Source organism: Halichoeres trimaculatus, unplaced genomic scaffold (genome assembly GCF_033239565.1).
Source record: "Halichoeres trimaculatus isolate MK-OKI-2021-1 unplaced genomic scaffold, fHalTri1.1 fHalTri1_scaffold_8, whole genome shotgun sequence".
NCBI classification, from domain to species: Eukaryota; Metazoa; Chordata; class Actinopteri; order Labriformes; family Labridae; genus Halichoeres; species Halichoeres trimaculatus.
In genome coordinates this window covers 36,285,770-36,309,997 of record NW_027437186.1, presented here as the reverse complement: position 1 = coordinate 36,309,997, position 24,228 = coordinate 36,285,770, and the positions used below count along the sequence as shown (strand labels likewise).

The window sequence follows — 24,228 nt, the reverse complement described above, 5'->3', positions numbered from 1 at the left end:
AATAAATAAAATCTTCTAAAACAGGATAATACAAGGAAAAACATTAAAGAATAAAATTCCAATTTTAAAATCTAGACTAAAATGTAGAAATAAAATATATATATATATATATATATATATATATATATATATATATATATATATATATATATATATATATATATATATAAAATGTAATTTAAAATAATAATAATAGTTATTATTATTATAATTATGATAACAATAATTGTTATCATAATAACAATACATAAAATCAGCCTAAATAGGATAATACAAGGAAAAACAACAAAGAATAAAATTTTGATCAAAAAATCTAGACTAAAATGTAGAAATAAAAAAATATAAAATACTTAAAATGTAATTAAAAATACTACTTATAATAATAATTATATTATTATTATTATTATTATTATTATTATTATAAGTACAATCAGCTAAAAGACAGATTTAAAAGTTAGGTCTTGAGTTTTCTTCTTTTTTTAAACAAGGAGTTTTTTATGCTTTGCATTGATCTTCCAGAAGTATGAGCCCTGGAATGAATCCAAGATTATATGGTTAACCTAACAACCTGCCTTCTTTTACCTCTTAGTGCCAGGACCAGCTCCTCTCCCTCAGGGCATTTTAATACTCCCCTAACAAAAACACAATGGAAAAAAATGTAGGGATGTTCTGTTTAGAGTAGAAGAGAAAAGAATCAGAGGAAAACAGTTGAATTCATTGCATCGAGTTTATTGGATAGTACAGTGCAAAGACTGCTCCATTTCCAGTGAAACGTGACTTTTTAAAGTTGGAAAATTTCTACACAGGTGACCAAAGCGTAGCAGGTCCAGTTATTTTGTCACAACAAATTGCTTAGTTTTTCTGTCCTTATACACCAGTCCATACAGATTATTGAAAGCTCCTGTGAGGAGGTCTTGAAACGACCAAAGAAGACCAGCATTTACAACAATGAGTGTTTCTTTAGAGTTATTTTTAAAGCTACTAGTGGGGCAAGTGTCAGCCTTCAGCCTTTAATTAATTTATTTATTTTGTTATTAAGCATGCAGAGGATAAATCCAGCAGAAATCACTATGGCTACAGGGGAGGGACACAATACAAAAGTTTTCCACAGGAGCTTTAAGCGGCATAATAACAGCAGATTACAGATTTGTGAAATACAGATGTACAAAGTTTCAAATAAAACAGACATTTAAGTTTTGGCCATAAATGGATATGACTGATAGAAATCTTTTCCACCCCAGATTCAAACCTTCCCTTTGGCAAACTTTTGAACCATCCCCGCAGCTCCCTTTATGCTGATGTTTTGATAAAACAGAGGGAGGACTCTGGTTTTGATCCATTTTATGCCTTCATCTTCGTGCACACACATGTGCCCTCTATGTCTTGGAGACCTTTCCCCACTTGGCCGGCAAAACTTTTATGGTCCAAGATGTCTGTACGATCGCTTAACTCCATGTGGTGCTTGATACCTGTGGAAGACAAACAGAGCCATTAAACAATGACAAAACAGCTTTCTGCTTCAGTGGCGGGCTGTTTAATTTACATTAGTTAAAAAAACAAACCTACCATGCATGATTTTCTTTATACTACATTTTGAAGAGGCGTACAGCATTTTTTTTTTGACGGCACAAGTGTCAGGAATCCTGTTGGGAAGGGAGATCATTACACAAGTTTCTACAACAAACAGACTGAAAAAATAGTATCTACCTCTGCGCACAGCTCTTCCCCCTTACACTAATAAAATGCAGTTTAAATAAAGAAAGTGCTGAACCCTCAGTCCAAAGTTAGCTGAGGATTCAGATAAATCAATCCAAATCAGGGACTTACCATGACCCAAAGATGAGCACTTCTTTACCAATCCCTTCATGGTCTTTGTAGTGGCAGTCGTACAGGAAATAGAAACACTCTTCATCCTTGAGCTGTTCCTTGAAAATCTGATAAGCATCCTGTCCCTTCTTGGTCACCTCTTCTTGGGTGACCTTCAGGTCCACATTAATTACGTCACCCTGGATGGTAAATGTCACAAGTCTGAGACGCTGGTTTGAGTCGTCATTGTTTTTGACCACTTTCATCTCATTGTAGATTGTCGTGACATCTGTGTGGACTTGGATTCCAGATGCCTATTTGGAGAAAACACACAAAAACAACAAAACAAAACTGTCATTATCAAGTTTAAAAACCAGGAAAAGGACAAAACTGCTGACTCATCTTGCATCGTGAAGTTTGAAAGATATTTCTTTCTTTCTCATGTTGTGAGACAACTCTGCGTAACTGATGATCCACCGAGTTTAAACTGGACTGAACACAGAAAAGTGCAGACCCGAGGAAAAGGAGTAAAGATTGCTTTTTTTAATGGTGGCCACACCTTTAAAATCAAAAACAAAATATTTTCAATTAAGTTAAAGAAAGCATCACCCTTTCCTCAGGGGAGAGACTTCAGTGAATCAAGTGAAAAAGGAAAGAGCAGCTCAGACTCACTGAGTCACACGTGGATATTTCTCAGAGAGGAGCTGCTGACTCTCCTTTGTCCATGTTGTGTTTGAGCCCCTTAAAATGTGGGATTGATTAAAATAAGCAACACAGTGCGAGCGGTTTGTCTGCAGTTTGCTCTTGCCTGAGTGACTGTTGCTGTCTTGCGCTTTTGTTTTCGGGAAACAAAGCAGAAAAGAAAGATTAAGAAACAGGAAGTTGTTGAAAAAGGCAGCGGAGAGATGTTTTAACACTCTGTTTTCTGCCATCTTTTGAAGCAGTAACATGCTGTGGGTGTAGTTTCCCCAACTCTCAAGGCCTCGGCTCTGTCACATTCCAGTCATTGTGGAACAAGTTAGCGCAAGAAAGACCGCCCCGAGGGATTGTCTCAGAACAAGTTTGAAGCACAGACAAAGCTCCCTCCATTTTGGAGGCAAAAACCACACCTTGAACAAGCCCTTTTCACTAACACAGAGCTCCTTTCACTCAGCAAACAGTCCCCTCAAAGAAACATGAAGTGAAAATCCTGCATTCCTCAGACATTTGCAACAAGTTTCCTCTAACTTCACTCTTTTTCTCTTTCAAAACGTGTGGTGTTTAGAAATCAGGCTGAGGCTTTCTAAAGTAGCTCCATGTTACACAACCAGAGTGGCACACAAGACACAAAGAAGAAGCTGTTAGCAGAGAAATGAACAGAGCTCAGCTCTCTCAGAGAGTTACTCACCATTTTGCCTCGAATGTGAGAAGGACACAAGCAGGAGGGAGAAAATGGCAACAGCAGTCAGGCTGCTGGAGGTTCATAAGGAAGGAGAGCAGGTTGACTCATAGAGGAGGAGCCGGGGCTAAATGAGCACACCTCCAAAACTCGGCACCACCCCCCTCCTCTCAGGTGTGAAGGTTTCTGCTGCAACCTCAGCATTTCTGATTAGAAAAATCACATGTTAAGGATAAAACAGCAGATAAATTTGCCTTATTATCAGGGGAAAAGGAAAGGGGCTTTATCCTGCTTTCAAGTCTCAAAAATCTGCTTCACATACAAGTCTTCCTCTCCAGGAGCAACCTCAGGTATGCTTGAGACAGTCTCAGGTGGGAGCGGCACTTGACACCCTTATATGGACAACAAACCTGTCCACATCTTTGAGCTAATCTGCTGTGGAGAAGCAGCTCAGTGGCCTTATAAGGCAAAGTTAGGATCAGAGCATTGATGTGACTTATGGATTTATCAATCAGCCTCTGGACAGAGAAAGCGTCTGACCCGGACTCCAATACTCGTCATCCGTATTTACAGAAGCAGTAGCCTTCTTTGGGTTTAATCAAATCTCTGAACACAGCTCAAAGTACACCATCACAGACCAGTCAGACGAAAGGAATTTCAAGTGTGAATTTAGGATGTCAGCTCAGCGTCTTAGTCAAAACGCCACTGTTACACCACGGGTCAGTGCAGCGTATGTAAAGTAGAGACATGACTAACAAAGTGACAGCACAAACTCATTACCATCCCGCTCTTCAAATTAACTACAAATAAAAACAGGAAATTGTAGATAAATAATAGTTTATCTTTAATTGGACTCAGAAATCACTGAAGGCAGGCCCTCAGTGAGGAAGAGCAGAAAGAAAAACAACAAAAACAGGTCAGTAGTTAAAAAAAAAACACACCAAACAGCCAGATAACACACATACAGCTTTGGTTAGCTTTGGTTAGCTTTGGTTAGCCTTGGGGCTGATTTAGTGCTTGGATTGATCAGCTATTTAGCTAGACTTCAGGCTAGCTTTAATGAACCAATTAGATGTTTTTTGGGGCTAGCATTGATACGCTATCAGGCTGGTTTTGGGTCCAGTTCTGATTTGCCATTGGGTTGGTTTTCAGCTAGCTTTGATTAGCAACTAGGCCTGGTTTGGGCTAGTTTTAAATAGCCATTGGTTTGTCTTTTGGCCTGCTTTGACTAGCATTTTGCCTGGTTATAATGGGCAAGCTTCAATTAGCCATGGCTTTTTTTATATGGCTAGCCTCTACTAGCTGTTGGCTTGTTTTGGTCAAGCTTCACTTAGCCATTGGGCTTTTATACAGTGCTAGCTTCTATTAGCCATTGGCTTGGTTTAGGGCTAGCTTTGATAAGCCATGGGGCTTGGTTTAGGGATTTCTGTGTTAATCCCTTAAGCTGTATTTTTAGGCAGCATAAATGAGGTTTCAAGCTGGGGAAAGGGCTTGCCTTAATTAGATATCTGGCTTGTCAATTGGTTAGTGTTGATTAGCCATTTCAATGTTTTTTAAGCTAGCTTTGATTAGCATTTGGGCTGTTTTTATGGGGCCAATTTTGATCATCCATTTGGTTGTCTTTGGGCCTGCTTTGATAAGCCATTTGCCTAGTTATGATGGGCTAGCTTTGATTAGCCTTAGCTTTTTTTATGGCTAGCTTCTATTAGCCATTGGGTTAATTTGGGTTAGCTTTTATAAGATATTGCACGGTTTTAGGGTTAGCTTTGATAAGCTATTTGTCTGTTTCTAAGGGGCCAGTTTTGATTAGCCATTAAGTTGGTTTTTGGCTAGCAGTGATAAGCCATCTGACTTGTTTGAGGTTAGCTTTAGTTAGCCATTGGGTTGTCATAGGGCCAACTTGAATCAGCTATTGGAATGTTTTGGGGCTAAATTTAATTAGCCAGTGGGCTTTTTGCAGGGCTAGCTTTCTATTAGCCATTGGCTTAATTAGGGCTAAATTTGCTAAGCCATGGGACTTTTTTTAGGGCTTACTTTGTTTATTCATTAAGTTGTATTTCTGGGCTGCATTGATACACTTTTATGCTGGGTATAGGGCTTGCCTTGATTAGACATTTGGCTTGTTTATGGGCCAGCTTTGATAAGCCATTCGGTTGGTTTTTAGGCTAGCTTTGATTAGCTATTGGGCCGTTTATAAGGGGCCGATTTTGATTAGCCATTTGATTAACCATTGGGCCTGCTTTGGTTAGCCATTAAGCTGGTTTTTGGGTAGTGCTGATAAGCAATCTGACTTGTCTTGGGCTAGCTATAATTAGCCATCGGGTTGACTTGAGGCTAACTTGAATTAGCCATTGAAATGGTTTCAGGGCTAAACTTTTTTTGGCCTTGGGCTTTTGACAGAGCTAGCTTCTGTTAGCTGTTGGCTTAATTTGGGCTAGATTTGATCAGCCATGGATCTTGTTTTAGGGCTTTATTCATTCATCCATTAAGCTGTATTTTTGGGCAGAAATAATAAGGTTTTGTGCTAGGTATTGGGCTAACCAGTTTTGATAAGCCGCTTGGGAAGTTTTAAGTTTAGCTTTAATTAGCCATTTGCCTTTTTCTAAAGGCCCAGTTTTTATTAGCCATTAAGTTGATATTGGGCTAGGGCTGATAAGCCATCTGACTTGTTTTGCGCTAGCTTTAACTATCTTTTGAGTAGTCATGGGGCCAACTTTAATCAGCCATTAGAATGGTTTTGGGGCTATGTTTAATAAGCCAACGAGCCCTTTACAGGGCTAGCTTCTATAAGCCATCGGCTCAATTTGGGCTAGCTTTGATTAGCCATGGGGCTAGTTTTAGGGCCTAATATGTTTATCCATTAAGCTGTATTTTTGAGCTGAATTGAAACGGTTATGTGCTTGGTATAGAGCTAACCTTGATAAGACATCTGGCTTGTTAAATGGTTGGCTTCTGTTAGCCATTAGGTTGGTTTTTAGGTTAGCTTTGGATTAGCTATTGGGCTGTTTTTATGTGGCCAATTTTGGTAAGCCATTGGGTTGTCTCTGGGCCTGCTTTTGTAAGCCATTTGCCTGGTTATTATGGGCTAGCACTGATTAGCCATGGATTTTTTTATGGCTAGCTCCTATTAGCCATTGGCTTAATTTGGGCTAGCTTTAATTAGGTATTGGGCTGATTTTACAGGGGGCCAGTTTTGATTAGCCATTGGGTTGGTTTCTAGGTTAGCATTTGCCTGTTTGCCTTGATTAGACATCTGGCTTGTTAAATGGTTAGTGTTGATTAGCCATTGGGTAGGTTTTTAGGCTAGCTTTGATAAGCTATTGGGCTGTTTTTATGAGGCCAATTTTGATTAGCCATTGGGTTGTTTTTGGGCCCACTTTGATCAGCCATTTACCGGGGTATAATGAGCTAGCTTTAATCAGCTTTAAAAAAAAATTTGGCTAGTTTTTATTAGCCATTGGCTTCATTTGGGCTAGCTTTGATATGCAATTGGATTAGGTTTTTTTTTTAGTCTAGCTTTGATTAGCTATTTTGCCGATCCTATGGAGTCCACTTTTAACAAGCCACTTGGTTGGTTTTATAGTTAGCATTGACAAGCTATTAGTCTGTTTCCAAAGGGCCAGTTTTGATGATGAATTAAGTTGGTTATGGGCTAGCGCTGATAAGCTATCTGACTATTTCTAGGCTAGCTTTAATTAGCCATTGGGTTGTCATTGGGCCAACTTGAACCAGCCATTGAAATGGTTTTGGGGCTAAATTTGATTAGCCAGTGGTTGTCTTTGGGCCTGCTTTGATTAGCAATTTGCCTGGTTATAATGGGCTAGCTTTGATAAGCCATGGAGCTAGTTTTAGGGCTTACTTTGTTTATCCTTTAAGCTGTAATTTTGGGCTGCATTGATACGGTTTTGTGCTGGGTAGAGGGTTTACCTTGATTAGACATCTGGCTTGTTAACTAGCACTGATTAGCCATTAGGTTGGTTTTTAGGCTAGCTTTGATTAGCTATAGGGCTATGTTTAACGGGGCCAGTTTTGATTAACCATTGGGTTGTTTTTGAGCTAATTTTGATGAGCAGTCTGACTTGTTTTGGGCTAGCTTCCAATAAGCCTTACCCCTCACTGAAGCACCTGAATTAATCTGCAAAGTATTTCCCTTAGTGTGATTTTTATGTCCCTTGTATATCTGTTTTCTGCTTCACATAGTTAGTTTTTTTTTATGAAAATTACAATATAGATTTGGATCATTTCACTTAAAAACACAGCAAGCATGACTGAACTGCTAAACTGGCTCATGCAGCGTGGAACTCCTCATTTTTAGATGATACGTGCTAACTGGATACTTTGTGCATCGTAAACCGACCCCCATGGTGACTATTTTAAAATTCAGATACTCTGTTTCAGCAGCACAGTGGCTTTTCTTTCCCTCTGTGGATTAGTGGTTTTCAGGGTCAGAGTCCCACCCAACATCCGGACTCTTGAAATGTGCAGAAATGTCTGCACATGTCATAGCTTGCTGACTAGGTGCTTACATTTTATACCCAGGAATGTGTGACTTTAGGAAGAGAAGTCTCTCTGAAGGTGGATTCAGACAGCTGACGGTATGTTTGGAAAAAGAGTGACAGAGTTAAGGACAATGATCTCACATTTTAGTGACCTCAGGGATTAATGGTAACAATGGTCGGGCCTGCCAGTCAGTGCCGTCGGCAGCCAGCAGTGAAGAGGGAAACAGCTCTGAGCCACTCAGAGCAGGAAATGGCTGCTACATAACTCTGTCAGGACAACTTCATGCAGCTGCAGGCATCAGTTTGGTAACACTCGCTCTGTGATGTGGAGTGGGAAACTCAAAACTGAGAAATATCTGCCCTCTGCTGGAAGAGAACTGAGACTGCAAATCTGTTTTTGGGGGTTGTGTTATTCTGAAGCCACAAAATCTACTTTATCTTTACAATAATACTTTGAAGTATACAAAATTCTATACATAGTTAAAAACTAGTAAATAATTATCTGAACAAGAAGTTTTTTTAATGTATGAAACTGTACATGTGATGTCTGTTTTTTATTTTTGATAGAATTGCAAAAAAAATAAAAAAAAATAAAAATAAAATTAAAGTTCAAAAAATTTGCAAAAAAAGCAAAAAAAAATGTTAAAATGTTAAAAATAAAATCTTTGAAATGTCAAAAAAATTGAAAATTAAAAAAAATCCAAAAATGTTATAAATAAATAAATAAATAAATAAATAAATAAATATAACTTAAAAAATGCAAAAATTCTAAAAAAATAAATAAATAATTAAAAAATGAAAAAAAATAAAAAAAATAAAGACATGACAAAGCAGAGAGGAATGACCAGCATATCAACACACCTTCTTTATTTATTTCTACCTATTGTTTCCATTTCGTAGCATAATTTTAATCAAACTCGTGAATTATTTTCCCTCAGCATCCATTGATCACGTTATACATAAGAAACAAACAGAAAGCAGCCATAAACCACACAGTAAACCTTCAGGCAACACAACTCTACAGGTGCAAAGATTCATCCACCGTGATTGATGAAAACTTCTCTACAACATCGCCAGGTTCAGCCACTGTGAATGGAAACACAAAAAAGTCAAACAAACTTCTGTCTGTGGATTGTCACTGCTTTTTTTTACATTTTTTTCCACAGATCGGTCTCACCTCCATGAATCCTAGCTCTATTTCACCAGACCCATCCTTGTCCAGCGAACTGAAGGTTTCTAAAGAAAAACAACACACTTTTAGGTGAGTCCTGCATTTATTTTTAACTGTTTTATAAAGTAGATTAAGGTCAAAAACTTACTGAAGAGTGACTCTAAGCGGACCAAGCAGCACACAAAGTTGTCAAAATCAATGCTGAGGTTTGGGTTGCTGTAGCGAGCCACGATGATCTGATGCAGCGGGTTGTTGAGAGAGAAACCTAACACAGAAACAAACACAAAATGTTGTCAGAGACATTTTAATGTCACACCATTTTAAAATCAAACGTCTAAGGTGTTAAAAATATATCCTCATATCTTTAAACAAGGGTTTGATACTAATACTAAACATGTTTGTGCCTGTTGTTGGGCCTATTTCAGCCCATGGATCACACAGTAAAAGACTCAAATGTGAGTTGTGAAAAAGCTTCTCACCTGCAGCTTCAACAGCCATCCGCATCTCAGAGGAGTTCATACACCCGCTCCCGTCCGCGTCCCTCTCTTTGTACAAATCCTGACAGAGAGGTCGAAAACTCAGTATCTGCTTCGTCAAACTGCTGCTCAGAGACGTTTATGTTGACACTAGTGATCAGGAACCTACCAGGAACTTCTCAATCTTTGTCCACAGGGTCTTAAACTCCACCAGCCCAAGCTTGGCGCTTCCATCTTTCTTTAAAGGAAGTGTTAAAGAACATTACTCACACATATCGACTCTCAAGTTTGAACAGACCACTGCAGAATAACCACTGACTGTGGGTTGGAATCAACATTAGCACAAACAGATTAGCCCCTGTTAGCCTTTAACTTAAGTTTTTGCCTTAAGCTCAAGTTTTAGGCTGCAGTTAACATTTTAGCCTTTAACTCGTGTTTAAGGCCTTAAGCACGTGTTTTAGTTTTTTTCCCATTCGTTAGCCTTTAGCTCATGTTTAGCTTTTGTTTCATATCCAAGCCATTAGCCCGTGGTTTTGCCTTTATCTTTTTTTTAGTCTTTAGCCTGTGCGTTTGCCTTTTGCCTGAGCTTTTGCCTTTAGCTTGTGTTTTAGCTTTTAGCTCATGTTTCAGTCATTAGCCCTGTGTTAGCCTTAAGCTCGAGTATTTACTTTCAGCTCAAGTTTTATGATGTAGTTCATGTTTTAGCTTTCAGCTCATGTTTTGGTCTTTAGCCCATGTGTTAGCCTTAAGCTTTTGTTACTAGTCTTTAGCCCATGTGTTAGCCTTTAGCTTGTGTTTCAGTCTATGTCCCGTGTGTAAGCCTTTAGCTCACATTTTAGCTTTCAGTTTGTGTTTCTTGTCTTTAGACAGTGTTTTAGCTATGAGCTCTTGTTTAAGTTTTATTCCCATTTGTTAGCCTTTAGCTCATGTTTAGCTTTTGGTTTGTGTTTAAGCCTTTAGCCCATGTTTTTGCCTTTAGCTCTTTTTTTTAGTCATTAGCCCCTGTGTCAGTCTTTAGCTCAAGTTTTTGCCTTTAGCTCATGTTTCAGTCCGTATTTGATGTTTTAGCCTTTAGCTTGTGCTCTATCTCTCTTTCTTTTGCTCTTCTGTCCTTTTTCTGTCTGACAGTTAGGCTCCAGTGTCCACCATCACTACAAAATTAATCACAGAAATCGTTTTCAGCAGAGAAAAACACAGATCTCTCTTCTCTCTACTAAACTTCATCAGCCAGCGTGGTGTTGTCATAGAGACTTCATGTGGTCCTTTCTGGCTTGATTTCAGAAGTGTCATCTATTTGAAACAAAAAAAGTTGGATAAGTTTGTGTCACCATTACTGTTGATTTCTCCAGCAGTTAAGGAAGTAACATAAGGAAGGATACATCCAGTAGATTGACCATGTTACGGCAGGTTGTCAGGCTGAAGCCGTCTGTCTTGATGTCGTCTCCTGTTGAAGAAAAAAAAACAAAGATTCACGTCTGTCAGCGTCACCTTCACATTGAACTACAGCTGTCTGAGAGGGTAAACTCTGCTTACTCCGTGCGAGCACTCTGTTGAGGATTCGCTGCAGCTCAAAAACACAAATCTCCACATCCTGAGGAAAACACACACACACACACTCACACTTTATGACTTATCAGTTATTTGACAGAAGAAGTTAAAGTAGTTTAGTCGTAGCGTGCTCACATGTCCGGCGAGCTGTCCAAACAGTCTCTTGAATCTGTCGCAGATGTCGTCTTCATCGATATCAATCTAGAGGTGATGGAAAGGTCAGATTGTTTAGAGAAATGTTTGTTATTAAAAAAAGGAGAATATTACAGGATACTGCATGTTTTACCTCCTCAACATGGCACTCAACTGGATCATCGATCTCACTAAAAGCAGCAAGACATAACAGTTAAATGATCATTTAGTTTCATTGTTTCAGCACAGCTCATAAACACAAACTTTCCTGTCAAAAGAAGAAACAACGTACTGGAAATCTGCCTGTTTCTCAGAGAACACCCGCACATAAAAGTCTCCGTTCTTGTTGGGCTCGAACGTGGACGGGATGATGAGGTATTCTCCTGGAGGGAGACAGAAGTGGTTGCAGACCTCTCGCAGGTTGATGAAGGTCTCGGAGCGTGCCGCTGATCGGTTCCTGAGGAAGAAGTTTCTCTTCAGGTGCACCTGCTTCATGCCGGAGCACTGAAGAACGACACAGTCACCTGAGGTTAGCCTTCACGTGAACGCTGAGGGAAAAATATAGAAAGGGTTTTAACTCACCTCCTCAGGCAGCTGGAAAATAGACCAGAAATAGAAACATTAGACAAGGAGACGAGTCAGACGGATATAACACATTTTGACATTTCTGCACCTGGTGTATTCAGATTGAAAGCTTATCAGCGACATTTCTCACTTCATATATGGCAAAGCCGATGGTCTCCATGTCCTGCCCCATCTTCCTCATCCTGCGCCTGTTTTTCTGCATCAAACCCACGATGAAGGTGCAGCCCTCCTCACCATCATAGGGGTCGTCATCCACTTCCTCCAGTTTAATGTAAAACTGAGGATTCATCCAGAAGGTATCTGCAAAGACAGCGGCAACGTTAACTCTTTGTTGGTTTAGAAACAAAAGCGCAAGATAAAAAACCCCACATGGTCTTACTTGGGTAGTTCCTGCATCCACCAGCAGTCGTGCCTCTCCTCCACGACTCCTCGAACTCCGTCTCCGCCCAATGCTTGAACTCATCGCCAGTCAGAGCATCAGGGGTGAGGTTGCAGATCTCAAGACGAGAATATTGGCGAAGGAAATCAGGATATGACATCCTGTGCACAAAAATCATCCCTATCAGATTATCCATAACAAAGAGCAGAGATTAAAACATGAGGTGTGGCTTCTTCAGGGTTTACCAGAACTCTCCGTCCTCACAGCGGTCACACAGCCTTCCTCGGTCTTCGCTGCTCACAGATCTCCACTCATAAGACCTGGAGAAGGTGTCAGAAAGTTTGGGGTCAAAATTAACTGCCACTGGTTTGGCTCGAAGTATCTGTGGAGCTCATGTTTTAGCCTTTAGCCCCTTTTTTAGCCTTTAGCTCCTGTGTTAGCCTTTAGCTCAAGTTTTTGCCTTAGCTTAAGGTTAAGGCTGTAGTTTATGGTTTAGCCTTTAGCTCTTGTTTTGGTCTTTTGCTCCTGTGTTAGCCTTTAGCTTGTGTTTTAGCTTTTGGTTAATGTCTTAGCCTTTAGCTCCTGTTTTAACTTTCATGTCATGTTTTATTCATCAGCCCCTGCGTTAGCCTTTAGCTTAAGTTTTTGACTTTAGCTCAAGTTTTAGGCTGTAGCTAATGTTTTAGTTTTTAGCTCATGTTTGAACTTTTAGCTTGTGTTTTGGTCTTTAGCCCTTGTGTTAGCCTTTAGCTGGTGTTTTAGCTTTCATCTTATGTTTTGGTCTTTAGCCCTTGTGTTAGCCTTTAGCTCCTGTTTAAGCCTTTTGCTTGAGTTTTTGCCTTAAGCTTTTGTTTTAGTCTTTTGCCCCTGTGGTAGTCTTTAGCTCAAGTTTTTAGTTTAGCTTAAGGTTAAGGCTGTAGTTTATGTTTTAGCTTTTAGCTCATGTTTAGGCCTTTAGCTCTTGTTTTAGTCTTTTACCCCTGATTTAGCCTTTAGCTCGTGTTTTAGCTTTTGGTTAATGCCTTAGCCTTTAGCTCCTGTCTTAGCTTTCATCTCATGTTTTATTCATTAGGCCCTGCATTAGCCTGTAGCTTAAGTTTTTTACTTTAGCTCAAGTTTTACGCTGTAGCTAATGTTTGAGCTTTTAACTTGTGTTGTAGTCTTTAGTCCGTGTGTTAGCTTTTAGCTTGTGTCTTAGATTTCATCTGTGTTTCATTCATTAGCCCCTGTGTCAGCCTTTAGCTCAAGTTTTTGCCTTAGCTTAAGGTTAAGGGTGTATTCTATGTTGTTGTCTTTAGCTCATATGTAAGCTTTTAGCCTGTGTTTTATCTCTAAGTTTGCTTGTTTGAGCTTGAAGTTTTTGTTTGTTTGTTTGTTTTTTGTCTTTAGACAGTGTCTTAGCTTTCATCTCATGTTTTAGTCTTTTGCCTGTATGTTAGCCTTTAGCTCGTGCTTAGCATTTGCTTTGTGAATAACACTTTAGCCACTGTGTTAGCTCATGTTTTAGTCATCAGCCCATGTGTTAGCCTTTAGCTCAAGTTTGTGTCTTGGCTCAAGGTTAGGGCTGTAGATGGTGTTTTAGCTTTTAGCTCATGTTCAAGCCTTTAGCTTGTATTTTAGTCAAGCCTGTGTGTTGGCTGTTAGTTTGTGTTTGAGCTTTCAGTTTGTGTTTTTTGTCTTTAGACCGTGTTTTAGCTTTTAGCTCTTGTTTTAGTGTTTTGCCCATATGTTAGCTTTAGCTCCTGTTTAGCATTTGGTTTGTGAATAACCCTTTAGCCTGTGTTTTTGCCTCTAGCTCTTGTTTTATTCTGTATCTAATGTTTTAGGCATTAGCTTGTGTTTAAGCCTTTAGCCCATGTTTTTACCTTTAGATCTTGTTTTGGTCTTTAGCCTAGGTGTTAGCTTTTAGCTCCTGCTTTAGCCTTTAGCTCCTGTCACTCCTGTCAAAGCCTTAACTCCAGAAGCCACGACTCTTTCTGCAGCACACTGAGGTTTTAACTCTGAAACAAACATCATCACCCCCTCTTACTGACTTTAACCTGATGCATTCTGGGATTGGCTAACGCTAACTGCCTTCAAATTTGTTTACAAGTCTAAACGTTAACAATTTCAATCTTATCAAGTGTTTTAGCCTTTAGCTTGTGTTTTAGACTATAGCTAAAAGAAAAATTGGCAACAGAGCAAGAGAAAAGTTACTTGTATGAAGACATTTTTCTAGTTTTAAGCAAATTTTTGAGCAAATTTCTCTTCTTCCATCGCCAGATTTTTTTTTTTACATGTTACAAACAATTCAGACCTCTTTTTGTCTTTAAATAACTTGAAACAAGACATTTTTCTGGACTGGTCAGGTGAATGTGGCTCATATCAAGTACAACTAGACAATTTTTCCTTAAGACGAGACAAAAACACTCGATAAGATTTCTTTTTTATTTTTTTTTGTAGTGTAGTCTCATTCTGCAAGAAACAGGAAGGTGAACTTACTTTATTGCTGGTTAAGGAATTAGCCTCAGGCTCTGGCTGTGAAATGTTTGTTACTTCCTGTTTGCCACCTCAGATCACACAAAACCTACATGAGTGGTTCTCTAATTAAAGAACATTTCAGAAAGTTTTTTTTTTTGTACTTTATTTTCTATTTGTTTGCAAAGTTTAAACCTGGAATCTACTAAATTTATTTATTAGCTTAAGTTCTAATGAATTCTTGAATATTTAAGTAATAAAAAACTTTTTTCAGCATAAATCCATATTATGCTGAATTTAGAGTTATTCAACATTTCTCTGTCAGACTACGCTCTCTAGAAATGTCCCTCATCATTTATTTCACAGTTTAGACCAAATTTAAAGAATTATGGCTCAAAAATCACAGAAACCACCTGACAGGATAAGAAGAGAGAAACCTGTCTCTACAACTCTACATTTAGTGACGCTAACACAGTCGACATTTCCTCCATGTTTTGTCCCTTGTGCTAACTGCAGACCTTGAACATGGCACCACCTGACCTCCAGGTTCACACCAAAAAGGATGGGACCTCAGCTGATTTGGGTCATGTGACTTTGGAGCAAACCATTGCTGATTTATAGGGTTTTTTTAATGGGTAACACAGTTGATGTAGATTTTTTTTTACCTAAATTAATAAGTAAAATTGATAAGTTTACCCTATGGACTTTAAATGTTCCTCTAGTTATAGGAAAACAAGACTTAGTAACAGCAGTCAACAAACCACCATATGGCGTCTTCGTGACTGTGGATTTCTTTAGTCTGTGCATGAACAGGATGTACTGCACACACACAAAGTGCACACAGTACACCTCAGAGCCCGAGTCTTTAAAACAAATTAATTACCACAGGTATTACCAGTCATTCCACTGGGTGTGTTTGTCTCTGTGTCACATGTATGACAGTAACACGTCCACGCTCTGTGATGCTTCATATAGGCTGGGTCATCTTTGGAGCAACACCAGAGGAGGAGCTTAAAATCTGTCTTAGGGTTTGGGATGTCCACTTTACATCAAACTTAACTTTTAAAGGTAACATTAAGCATTTCCCAGCCGGAGGACTGGAGTGTGCCGTACTCACTTGTCACTCCAGGCGCCGTTCCACTCCACCTGACCCCATGGGTTTCTAATCCTGACCAGCTCCACCAAGTCCCCATTGTACTCCACCTGACCAAAACACAAGGTGGCATTAATATAAGTTTATTGTATCTCATCAGAATTAAAATCAGAACAGCCTTTATTCTCTGGGTATCTTTGAAAAGAATCCAACCTGTACTCTCTCTGTTCAAACATGGATGAATCAGTGTTAAATATAGCAAAAGGAAACAGATTGAGTAAGTAAAAATTTAATTTTTATATCATGTTGTATCCAGTGTTGGGGAAGTTACCTTTTCAAAAGTAGTGTTTTCTAAATTTCAAAGTGAGATTTAGTGTGCTTATGTGTGTTTATATCTGTATTTGGAGCCGTGTCAAAGACAAATGCCTGTTTTTACTGCAGAAAAGACAAAGTTCCATCTATCTATCTATCTATCTATCTATCTATCTATCTATCTATCTATCTATCTATCTATCTATCTATCTATCTATCTATCTATCTATCTATCTATCTATCTATCTATCTATCTATTTATCTATCTATCTATCTATGAGCACATGAGCTATAAAGAGGAGCACATGTAGAGAAGAGAAACTGAAACTTAAGTATCAATCTCATCACTCAAGTATTGCTCAATACTGATCCCAATTTGGCATCAGTATATCAATATTTTAGGTTGATTGATACACCGTTACTCAGAACTACATAGTGGATAGAAGAGCTGCACACCGAAAGGCAAAGAGCCACATGTGGCTTTTTATGTTACTCGTTACTTTTACGTTACTTTTACGGTGTTCGACTTTGGGCAGAACCCCATCTCATTTCCTAGATGTGTATAGGTCTACATAAAGTTATCCTATGGAGGACATAACAGATATTTCTTTTGTGCCCTTTATTTTGAAAAGTGTCACAGAGACTTGACAAGAAAAATAATAATGCCATGATGACTGACTGCTCTCTGCATGCTGCTGCAAGTAATTCTTTACACCAAACACTGGTTGTATCTTACAATACAACATTGTGTCTTATCCTATAGAATATCCTATAGAATATCCTATCATAGACAACATAACCTGATGTATCATACTGTATTGTATTGTAGCATATCACAGTATCCTATCATGTCTTATTTTATCTCTTGTACCTGGTGGAGCTCTATTCTAGCAGACTTTCCTATGTGCACATTTAAACATCTTTAACCAGCCCAAAACAGCTCATGTCACCCCGCTGTAAATCTTGCTTTACTGGCTTCCAGTGGCAGCTCCAATCAAATTCAGAGCTCTTCTTCTGGCTTACAAAATAGAGACAAAAACAGAGGGTCTTTCATCTAGGTCTACACTCCTTCTCTGCTTCTCTGCAACGGGCTGTTTGTGAAAGACCCCTGGTGCTCCCAGCCCAGTGCGGCTCCAAATCACTAGCCAGACTCTTCTCCTCTGTTGTTCCCAAATGGTGAATGTCTGAAGACTCATCTGATCAGGGAACACTTAGACCCTTAATCTAAGCCTTCTCCTCTTTGTCCACAGGGGTAAAAGGGTCAGAAGGTCTCCGACTCAGCTGTTTGTCAATAATAAGCACTGATCAGGTTGAACCATATTGTTGATGTTGATTTTTGACAGTGGTTAGCTGTGGCTGCATCATTTTAGGCCTTATACACATGTACTCTGGCATTTCCACAAACAAATTTCCCCTTATTTGTTTTTAGAAATACTTTTGTCCACACATAACCGAGCAAATCTGCCGACCCCTATTTTGCGGTGTATCAGACGTGAAACCTGTACCAGCCAATCAGAATGAACCCCAGTCATCAGCTGTGATGCCTGTTTCCCGTCGCACACATAAAACCTGAGTTTTCAGAAATCTAAACTTTGGCAGGAGTTTTCAGGAAAAGATGTTTTTTTGTGACGTAAAACTGTGGACATGGCTTTAGAAAAAATGCACTTTTTCTGACACTAGATGGCAGCACCTGTCTGAATAACTGGAAGCACTTTGTCGCACTCACTAAGGTTTCTCCTCCTGTCTTAATTCTTGCTTGTGTTGTACATCGCTTTGGACAAAAGCATCTGCCAAATGAAACTGTAGAAATGTATCTAAACTAATCGAAGGCTTCATCCTTTACAGTATCATATTACATCAGATTCAAATGTGATTTTCTCTGTCACCAACAGACCAACACAAAGACTGAACTCTGGACTTTACAGAGGGAATCTACCAAACCAAAGGGTCACATCAAGGTCGGTAAGTCTGTCAACTATCTTTGACTCAGTCATGAGCATCCACGTACCCACTCTGCTCCTGTCAATGAATACGCATGTCCCTTCACCAACTTCCGATATGTGACAGCCTCTGAGTCTGCCGCGTCCGTGATCTACGATAAAAGGAAAACGTTTGAGAGGTTAAAACAAGATAACAGGGAGAAACCATCCCCACAACATGAGGGTGAAACAGCCCAAACGTACATCGATGGAGCATCCCAGCAGGGAGCCTCGCTCCAAAGCTTTCCTGATGATTTTGAAGAGGTGGGAATCGGGCCTTGAGAGGTCGTGCCTCTCTGCGATGCCCCCGGTGAAGTCTTCAAAACCCTCAGTGGTGCTGCCTCCAGAGAGCGCCTCGTAGCATCCGTTGATCCTTCAGAGAGGAAGAGTGAGTGTATAAGAGCCTGATTCAGACAGAAAGGATTAAACATGAAGATGTGCTGTCGTTACTTGGCGTAGGCCTTCTCCAGCAGCGCGCTCCAGAACTCTGAACCTTCTGCAGAGTGAACAAACAGCAGCTCTCCATCCTTGGTCGGCAGGCGATCGTCCACCACCACATCCACCCATTCACCAAACTGCCAAAACTGATGGAGACAAACACAAACCTGAATGAGCAGCTTCAGCTCTGAAAGAATGAAAATGAAGTGTTTGCAGAGGTTTACCTCAAAATGGAAGATTCCAGCGTAGCCTTCGTCAAAGCTCTGGTCTTGGGGGACGACGCGGTGCAGAACCTGTTTGCTCAGAGTCAGGGAGGCGATAGCTGCCAGGAGCCAGCAGTCACCTGGAGGCAGGAGTAAAACACGTTAAACCCTGTCAGTGAATCCTGATTAAAACTATGAAACACACAGACCCTGGTGTTAGCTTTGATTTCACCCGTTTGAGATGATGGAACAAGGAGGTTTGAACACATACAGGGCGCGGTCACACTGGTTATCCGAACCGTGCCAGCGGTCACACTGCTCCACTATGAGCCAGACTTTAGCTGGTATCACACACACACGCATAGTTCGCCTACGCCATCGTGAAGCATCTGTTTACATGAAGCGAGATCTGATCAGAGTGAGCACAATGAGACACAGAGAGCGCTGCTACAACTTTAGAGACTTCTAGACTGATGTTCGTGTCGTTTTGGCCCGACACTTGGCTCTCTGACACCTCCGCTTTGTTTAAAATGAATATCGAGGGATGCGCTCGCGGTGATCATACATCGTAGATCACACACGCTGTCCATGTGCTTGCACTTGTGCGTCTTGTAGCATCACATAAAGATGCTACAAGGTAGATCTGTTTTATTGTGACTGCAGCGTCACCTGCTGGCCCGTGTTTCAGTCTATACCCCGTGTGTTAACCTTTAACTCACGTTTTCGCTTTCAGTTTGTGTTTTAGTATGTAGCTCATGAATAAGCCTTTAGCTCGTGTTTTAGTTTTTAGCCCAAGTGTTAGCCTCTAGCTCACATTTTAGATTTTGGTTTGTGTTTTTTGTCTTTAGCCAATGTTTTAGCTTTTAGCTCGTGTTTTAGTCTTTTGCCTATATGTTAGCCTTTAGCCTGTGTTTAAGCTTTCAGTTTGTGTTTCAGTCTTTAACCAGTGTTTAAGCTATAACTTGTGTTTATGGTAGCCTTTAGCTCAAGTTTTAGCTTTCAGTTTGTTTTTTAGTATTTAGCCAGTGTTTTAGCTATAGTTTGTACTTCAGTCCAACCCCGTGTGTTAGCCTTTAGCTCATGTTGAAGCCTTTAGCTCATGTTTTAGTTTTTAGCCCAAGTGTTAGCCTTTAGCTCACGTTTTAGCTTTCAGTTTGTGTTTTTTTGTCTTAAGCCAGTGTTTTAACTTTTAGCTTGTGTTTTAGTCTTTGGCCAGTATATTAGCCTTTAGCTTGTGTTTTAGCTTTCAGTTCGTTTTTGAGTCTTTAGCCAGTGTTTTAGTCTATAGCTCATGTATAAGCCTTTAGCTTGTGTTTTAGTTTTAAGCCAAAGTGTTAGCCTTTAGCCTATGTTTTAGCTTTCAGTTTGTATTTTAGTATCTAGCCAGTGTTTAAGCTATAGTTTGTACCTCAGTCCAACCCTGTGTGTTAGCCTTTAGCTCATGTTTAAGCCTTTAGCTCCTGTTTTAGTTTTCAGCCCAAGTGTTAGCCTTTAGTTCATGCTTTAGCTTTCAGTTTGTGTTTTTTTGTCTAAAGCCAGTGTTTTAACTTTTTGCTTGTGTTTTAGTCTTTGGCCAGTATGTTAGCCTTTAGCTCATATTAATGTTTGTTTTCTTATTTAAGCCTTTAGTTTGTGTTTTTGCCTTTGGCTCTTTTTTTAGTCTTTAGCCTGTGTTTTAGCCTTTAGTTCAAGTGTCGGGCTGTAGTTAATGTATAAGCCTTTAGCTCATGTTTAAGCCTTTAGCTCATGTTTAAGCCTTTAGCTCATGTTTTGGTCTTTATCTAGTGTGTTAGCCATTAGCTTGTATTTTAGTCTTAACTCGTATTTAGCTTTTGGTTCTTGTTTAAGACTTTAGCCCGTGTTTTTGACTTAAGCTCTTGTTTTAGTCTGTCTTTAATGTTATAGCTTTGAGCTCGTGTTGTAGTCTTTAGCCAGTGTATTAGCCATTAGCTTGTGTTTGAGCTCTTGGTTTGTGTTTAAGCCTTTAGCTGGAGTTTCTGCCTTTGGCTTGTGTTTTTAGTCCGTATTTACTGTTTTAGCCTTTAGCTCATGCTCTATCTCTCTCCTGTTTCTCTTTCTCCTGCTCTTCTGTCCTTTTTCTGTCTGACAGTTAGGCTCCAGTGTCCACCATCACTACACAATTAATCACAGAAATCGTTTTCAGCAGAGAAAAACACAGATCTCTCTTCTCTCTTTTAAACTTTATCAGCTGGCGTGGCGTTGTCATAGAGACATAGATGAAACAAACAGATGATTCATGTTTTTCTTTTACAGTTCATAGACATGTCAGTAGCTACTGGCCCTGTTTGAAAAATGTTTGGACACCTTTGGTTTAAAGATTCAGGATCTTAGGTTTTCACAGGTTAGCCTCATTGGTCCACATCTCTCAAACCCACTGAGCACGCAGTCCACGTCCCCGGATTCTCACAGACTGGGTGTGGACGGGGAAGAGCCAGGGAGTTGTTGAGATGTTTTGTACACAGTGACAGCTGATCTCACTGCAAAGGCATTTACTCTGAGTTTTGAGGTTTGATCGGCATCTTAATGGTTACCTAACACGAGCCAAAGATTCTGGACCTGCAGGATGATCCTGCAAAACTCAACAACACTGACAACACTGAGGGAGCAGGACAGCTGGAGATAAACATGCAAAACCTCACGATCAAATTAAAACAGATGGAAATGAGCTTTATCTAAAAATTCAAAGACAAGATAAATGAAGCTGTGTGTGTCTTACCAAGGGCTCCTTGGCAAATATCCGTCCTGGTTGCATCTTCTACGATGAATTTTGGATTTGAACAAATTTCCTGCAAACAAAAAAGAGTAAAATTGATTTAAATTACAATTCTTTATCACATTAACCTTGTCTTTTTAATGTCTGATAAAGTTTTCATCCACAGCTAGAAGATGACAGAGTTAAAGGTATTTGATGCAACATGCATGTGCCAAAAAGATGGTATAAATTAGACTCATTAAGCTTTGTAAAGGCACTAAAAAATGAAGTTGGAATAAACAGGAACAACACATAAGCTGCTGTTTGAATCCAGAGTAACACGCCCCAATCACCTTACAGTTATCAGTCAGCAACACGGCTGCTCTGAGTCTAAAAACAGGCGTCCAGAGTTTCATCTTTAAGGCTAATTTAGCCCCAGGTTGTTTTTGATTCATGTCTTCCTCCTTCACCCACCGTCGGTCTTTTCCAGGTGATTCCTCGAACTTTGTAGGAGTTTGGTCCCAGCTCGTTGAAGCCTAAAGATGAAGGCTCAGCATCAAAGTAGTCGTCCACATACAGCCGGCCCCTGTCCAGACAGTCCCTCCTCAGACTCTCATAGTCCTGGTTCAGGTACTTCACTGCATGGCAGTTTGTCCCGATGCCGTGAGCTTTGTCTCGGTTGTGCTGAAGTTTAGCTGCAATACCGGACATTTTTAAAACTCTTCTGCGAGTGTTTTAGCTGGAGGAGGTGTGTGAGTGTGTGTGTGAGTGTGTGTGTGTGGTTAGACAGGCTCTGTTTCATTAGTGCAGCTCAACTGTCTCCACGCCCTTCATTGTTCATACCAGACACCAGCCTCTGAAGCTGAGGCTCACCTGTTTCACACAACCTGCTCTGCACCTGCCAGGATCTGTCAGGACCAGATGTGGCCCACGAAGACCAGCTGGTCAAACTTGTGCTGGTCCAGGAAACAAAAAAAAGAATCATTAAACTTTTTTTTTTCTCATGTTGTGATTTCAAACATCAAATTTCCTGAGATCACCTTCAGATATTTTAACCAGGAACCCAGAAAATTTACATAAACACACCCCACAGGAAGTTTTCTTCCTCTGACTTTTTAAGGAAGTGCTTTGATGGTTACTGATAACCAAGAAATTAAAGCTTCTTTTGTTATTTTCTTTCCACTGTTAGAAGAAAAAAGAGCAACAAAACAAACTAAGGGAGCAAAAGTTTCCCTGCAGAACACAGACAAAAACTGTGGAGATGGATTAGAGAGAAAACACCGCTGCTTCGTTTAGAAATCTACTCTTTCGAATCATCAACTGAGTAAAAATCATCTAACTAACAAATGCAGTGAATAAAGCAGGGGTGGCCAACCAGTCAGAGACCAAGAGCCACAAAAATTACTGTGGCACCACAAAGAGCCACATCACACACACACTTCCTCTCACACATAAAAAAAGGAGATAAGATGAAAATAAAAAGATTTCCAAATTTTGAAGTGACATTTATCGCGTTTGTAAGAGTTTCAATTCGTACCAAGAGCCGTGTCAAAGACAAATTTTTTGTTTTTGCTGCAGAAGAGACAAAATTTCATCCATTTATCTATCTAGATAGCTATGAGCACATGTGCGATGTAGAGAAAAGAAACTGAAACTTAAGTATCAATCTCATCACCCAAGTATTGATCAATACTGATCACAACATCAGTATATCAATAATTTAGATTGATTGGTACATCACTGCTCATAATAATAGTGAATGGATCAAAGAGCTACACACCGAAAGGCAAAGAGCCGCATGTGGCTCGTGAGCCGCAGGTTGGCCACCCCTGGAATACAGGAACACATAGAGAGGATATTTGGGATGTACAGTAAAACATGTTCAGTCATTCGTGTGATGTTCAAAGGGGGACACAGACAATGGTAAAGGAGGACGCTGGGATTTATTACAGAGAGTTTTTAAAGAGCAGAAATCTTCAAGATGTGTGTTGTGCTGCTGAGAAGCCAACGTGAAGTTGAAGGAACCAGAGAGAAACCTACACCTGGTCAGGGGAAGACCGGCAGATACCACCAAAGACTCTTAATCACTGACCCAGAGCAGAAACTAAACTCAGGAGGATCTGTTTTAATGTGACTGCAGCGCCACCTTCTGGCCTGGAGTCTCACACACACTGTCGTAAAGATGTGACTTTTAATCAGGCGTGTGTTTGTTTTGGAACAAATTTTTTTTGTTCAAGTCAACTTTTTACCAGATGCAACGCAACAAGATGAGGTATTTATCAGTACAGTTATGAAGCGCTATTGTTTGTAGCATGACAACAAGCTAATGTTGTGAGTTTGTACTGTGCGTTAGTAGCCGGTGCTACAACATAACTGTAGGCTAACGTGACAGAAAGCTAAAAGTCAGTTCATACAGTAGTTTAGTAGTGTTTAAAAGTAGCTCTTTCAGCCGGATCCTGTGAGACATGTTGGTAATATGAATGCTAATAAATCCTGGTGCTGCATGGAAGTTGGAATCAACATTATCATAAACACTTTAGCCCTTCTAGCCTTTAGATCGTGTTTAAGCCTTTGTGTAGCACTACTAGCAGTCCGGTGCTACGATGTATCTGTAGGCTAATGTGACAACAAGCAAAAACTGTCAGTTTGTGAGTAATTTAGTAGTTGGAATTAACATTATCATCAACAGTTTAGCCCTTTTAGCCTTTAGCTTGTGCTCTATCTCTCTCCTGTTTCTCTTTCTTCAGCTCTTCTGTCCTTTTTCTGTCTGACAGTTAGGCTCCAGTGTCCACCATCACTACAAAATTAATCACAGAAATCGTTTTCAGCAGAGAAAAACACAGATCTCTCTTCTCATTACTAATTAGCCGACGTGGTGTTGTCATGGAAACTTTGACTTTGCATAAATCAATGTTTGACCCAATCAGGAAGCTAAGAAGTAGCATTTTAAAATAAGCTGTAACCTGTTATGTTGGTTTTAGGCAGATATCTAGAAGGGAGTCTTTTTCAAGATCACTTAGAAAATCCTTAGAGCCCCTTTAAAAATGTCCTCCAGAACA

The 24,228-nt window shown here is 39.8% G+C and overlaps 2 protein-coding genes and 1 long non-coding RNA gene across 3 annotated transcripts; 1 reads left to right on the top strand and 2 right to left on the bottom strand.

The window, feature by feature from the left end:
* Positions 1–721: 721 nt before the first annotated feature.
* On the bottom strand, positions 722–3,322 carry LOC141794891 (cofilin-1-like). Its single transcript, XM_074675503.1, has 4 exons — positions 3,194–3,322; positions 1,828–2,120; positions 1,567–1,643; positions 722–1,469 (listed from the first exon to the last, which is right to left on the bottom strand). The coding sequence occupies exons 1-4, from the start codon at positions 3,194–3,196 to the stop codon at positions 1,342–1,344; spliced, it is 501 nt and encodes a 166-aa protein (XP_074531604.1). The 5' UTR covers positions 3,197–3,322; the 3' UTR covers positions 722–1,341.
* A 33-nt stretch (positions 3,323–3,355) lies between these two features.
* LOC141794892 (uncharacterized) lies at positions 3,356–17,879 on the top strand. The gene is made up of 3 exons (XR_012598567.1): positions 3,356–3,534; positions 8,850–8,944; positions 17,729–17,879. It is a non-coding gene; the product is annotated as an uncharacterized LOC141794892 (long non-coding RNA).
* Positions 8,626–21,880, bottom strand: LOC141794890 (calpain-2 catalytic subunit-like). Its single transcript, XM_074675502.1, has 21 exons — positions 21,644–21,880; positions 21,194–21,263; positions 18,478–18,596; positions 18,266–18,399; positions 18,020–18,188; positions 17,845–17,928; positions 15,549–15,634; positions 12,220–12,294; positions 11,975–12,135; positions 11,726–11,895; positions 11,593–11,604; positions 11,303–11,514; positions 11,165–11,201; positions 11,014–11,079; positions 10,864–10,921; positions 10,710–10,774; positions 9,500–9,568; positions 9,334–9,412; positions 9,003–9,119; positions 8,861–8,919; positions 8,626–8,769 (listed from the first exon to the last, which is right to left on the bottom strand). The coding sequence occupies exons 1-21, from the start codon at positions 21,878–21,880 to the stop codon at positions 8,746–8,748; spliced, it is 2,103 nt and encodes a 700-aa protein (XP_074531603.1). The 3' UTR covers positions 8,626–8,745.
* Between the last annotated feature and the right edge of the window lie 2,348 nt (positions 21,881–24,228).

Bases quoted from the DNA above. Each gene is read 5' to 3' on its own strand.
- LOC141794891 (XM_074675503.1), bottom strand. The intron at 1,644-1,827 runs GTAAGTCCCTGA...CCTTCCCAACAG, and splicing joins GTGCTCATCTTTGGGTCATG to GATTCCTGACACTTGTGCCG. The intron at 1,470-1,566 runs GTAGGTTTGTTT...TGTCTTCCACAG, and splicing joins TATAAAGAAAATCATGCATG to GTATCAAGCACCACATGGAG.
- LOC141794890 (XM_074675502.1), bottom strand. From the start codon at position 21,880: ATGTCCGGTATTGCAGCTAAACTTCAGCACAACCGAGACAAAGCTCAC. The intron at 18,597-21,193 runs GTAAGACACACA...TCCTGCCTCCAG, and splicing joins TATTTGCCAAGGAGCCCTTG to GTGACTGCTGGCTCCTGGCA. The intron at 18,189-18,265 runs GTAACGACAGCA...TCCTCTCTGAAG, and splicing joins CTGGAGAAGGCCTACGCCAA to GATCAACGGATGCTACGAGG.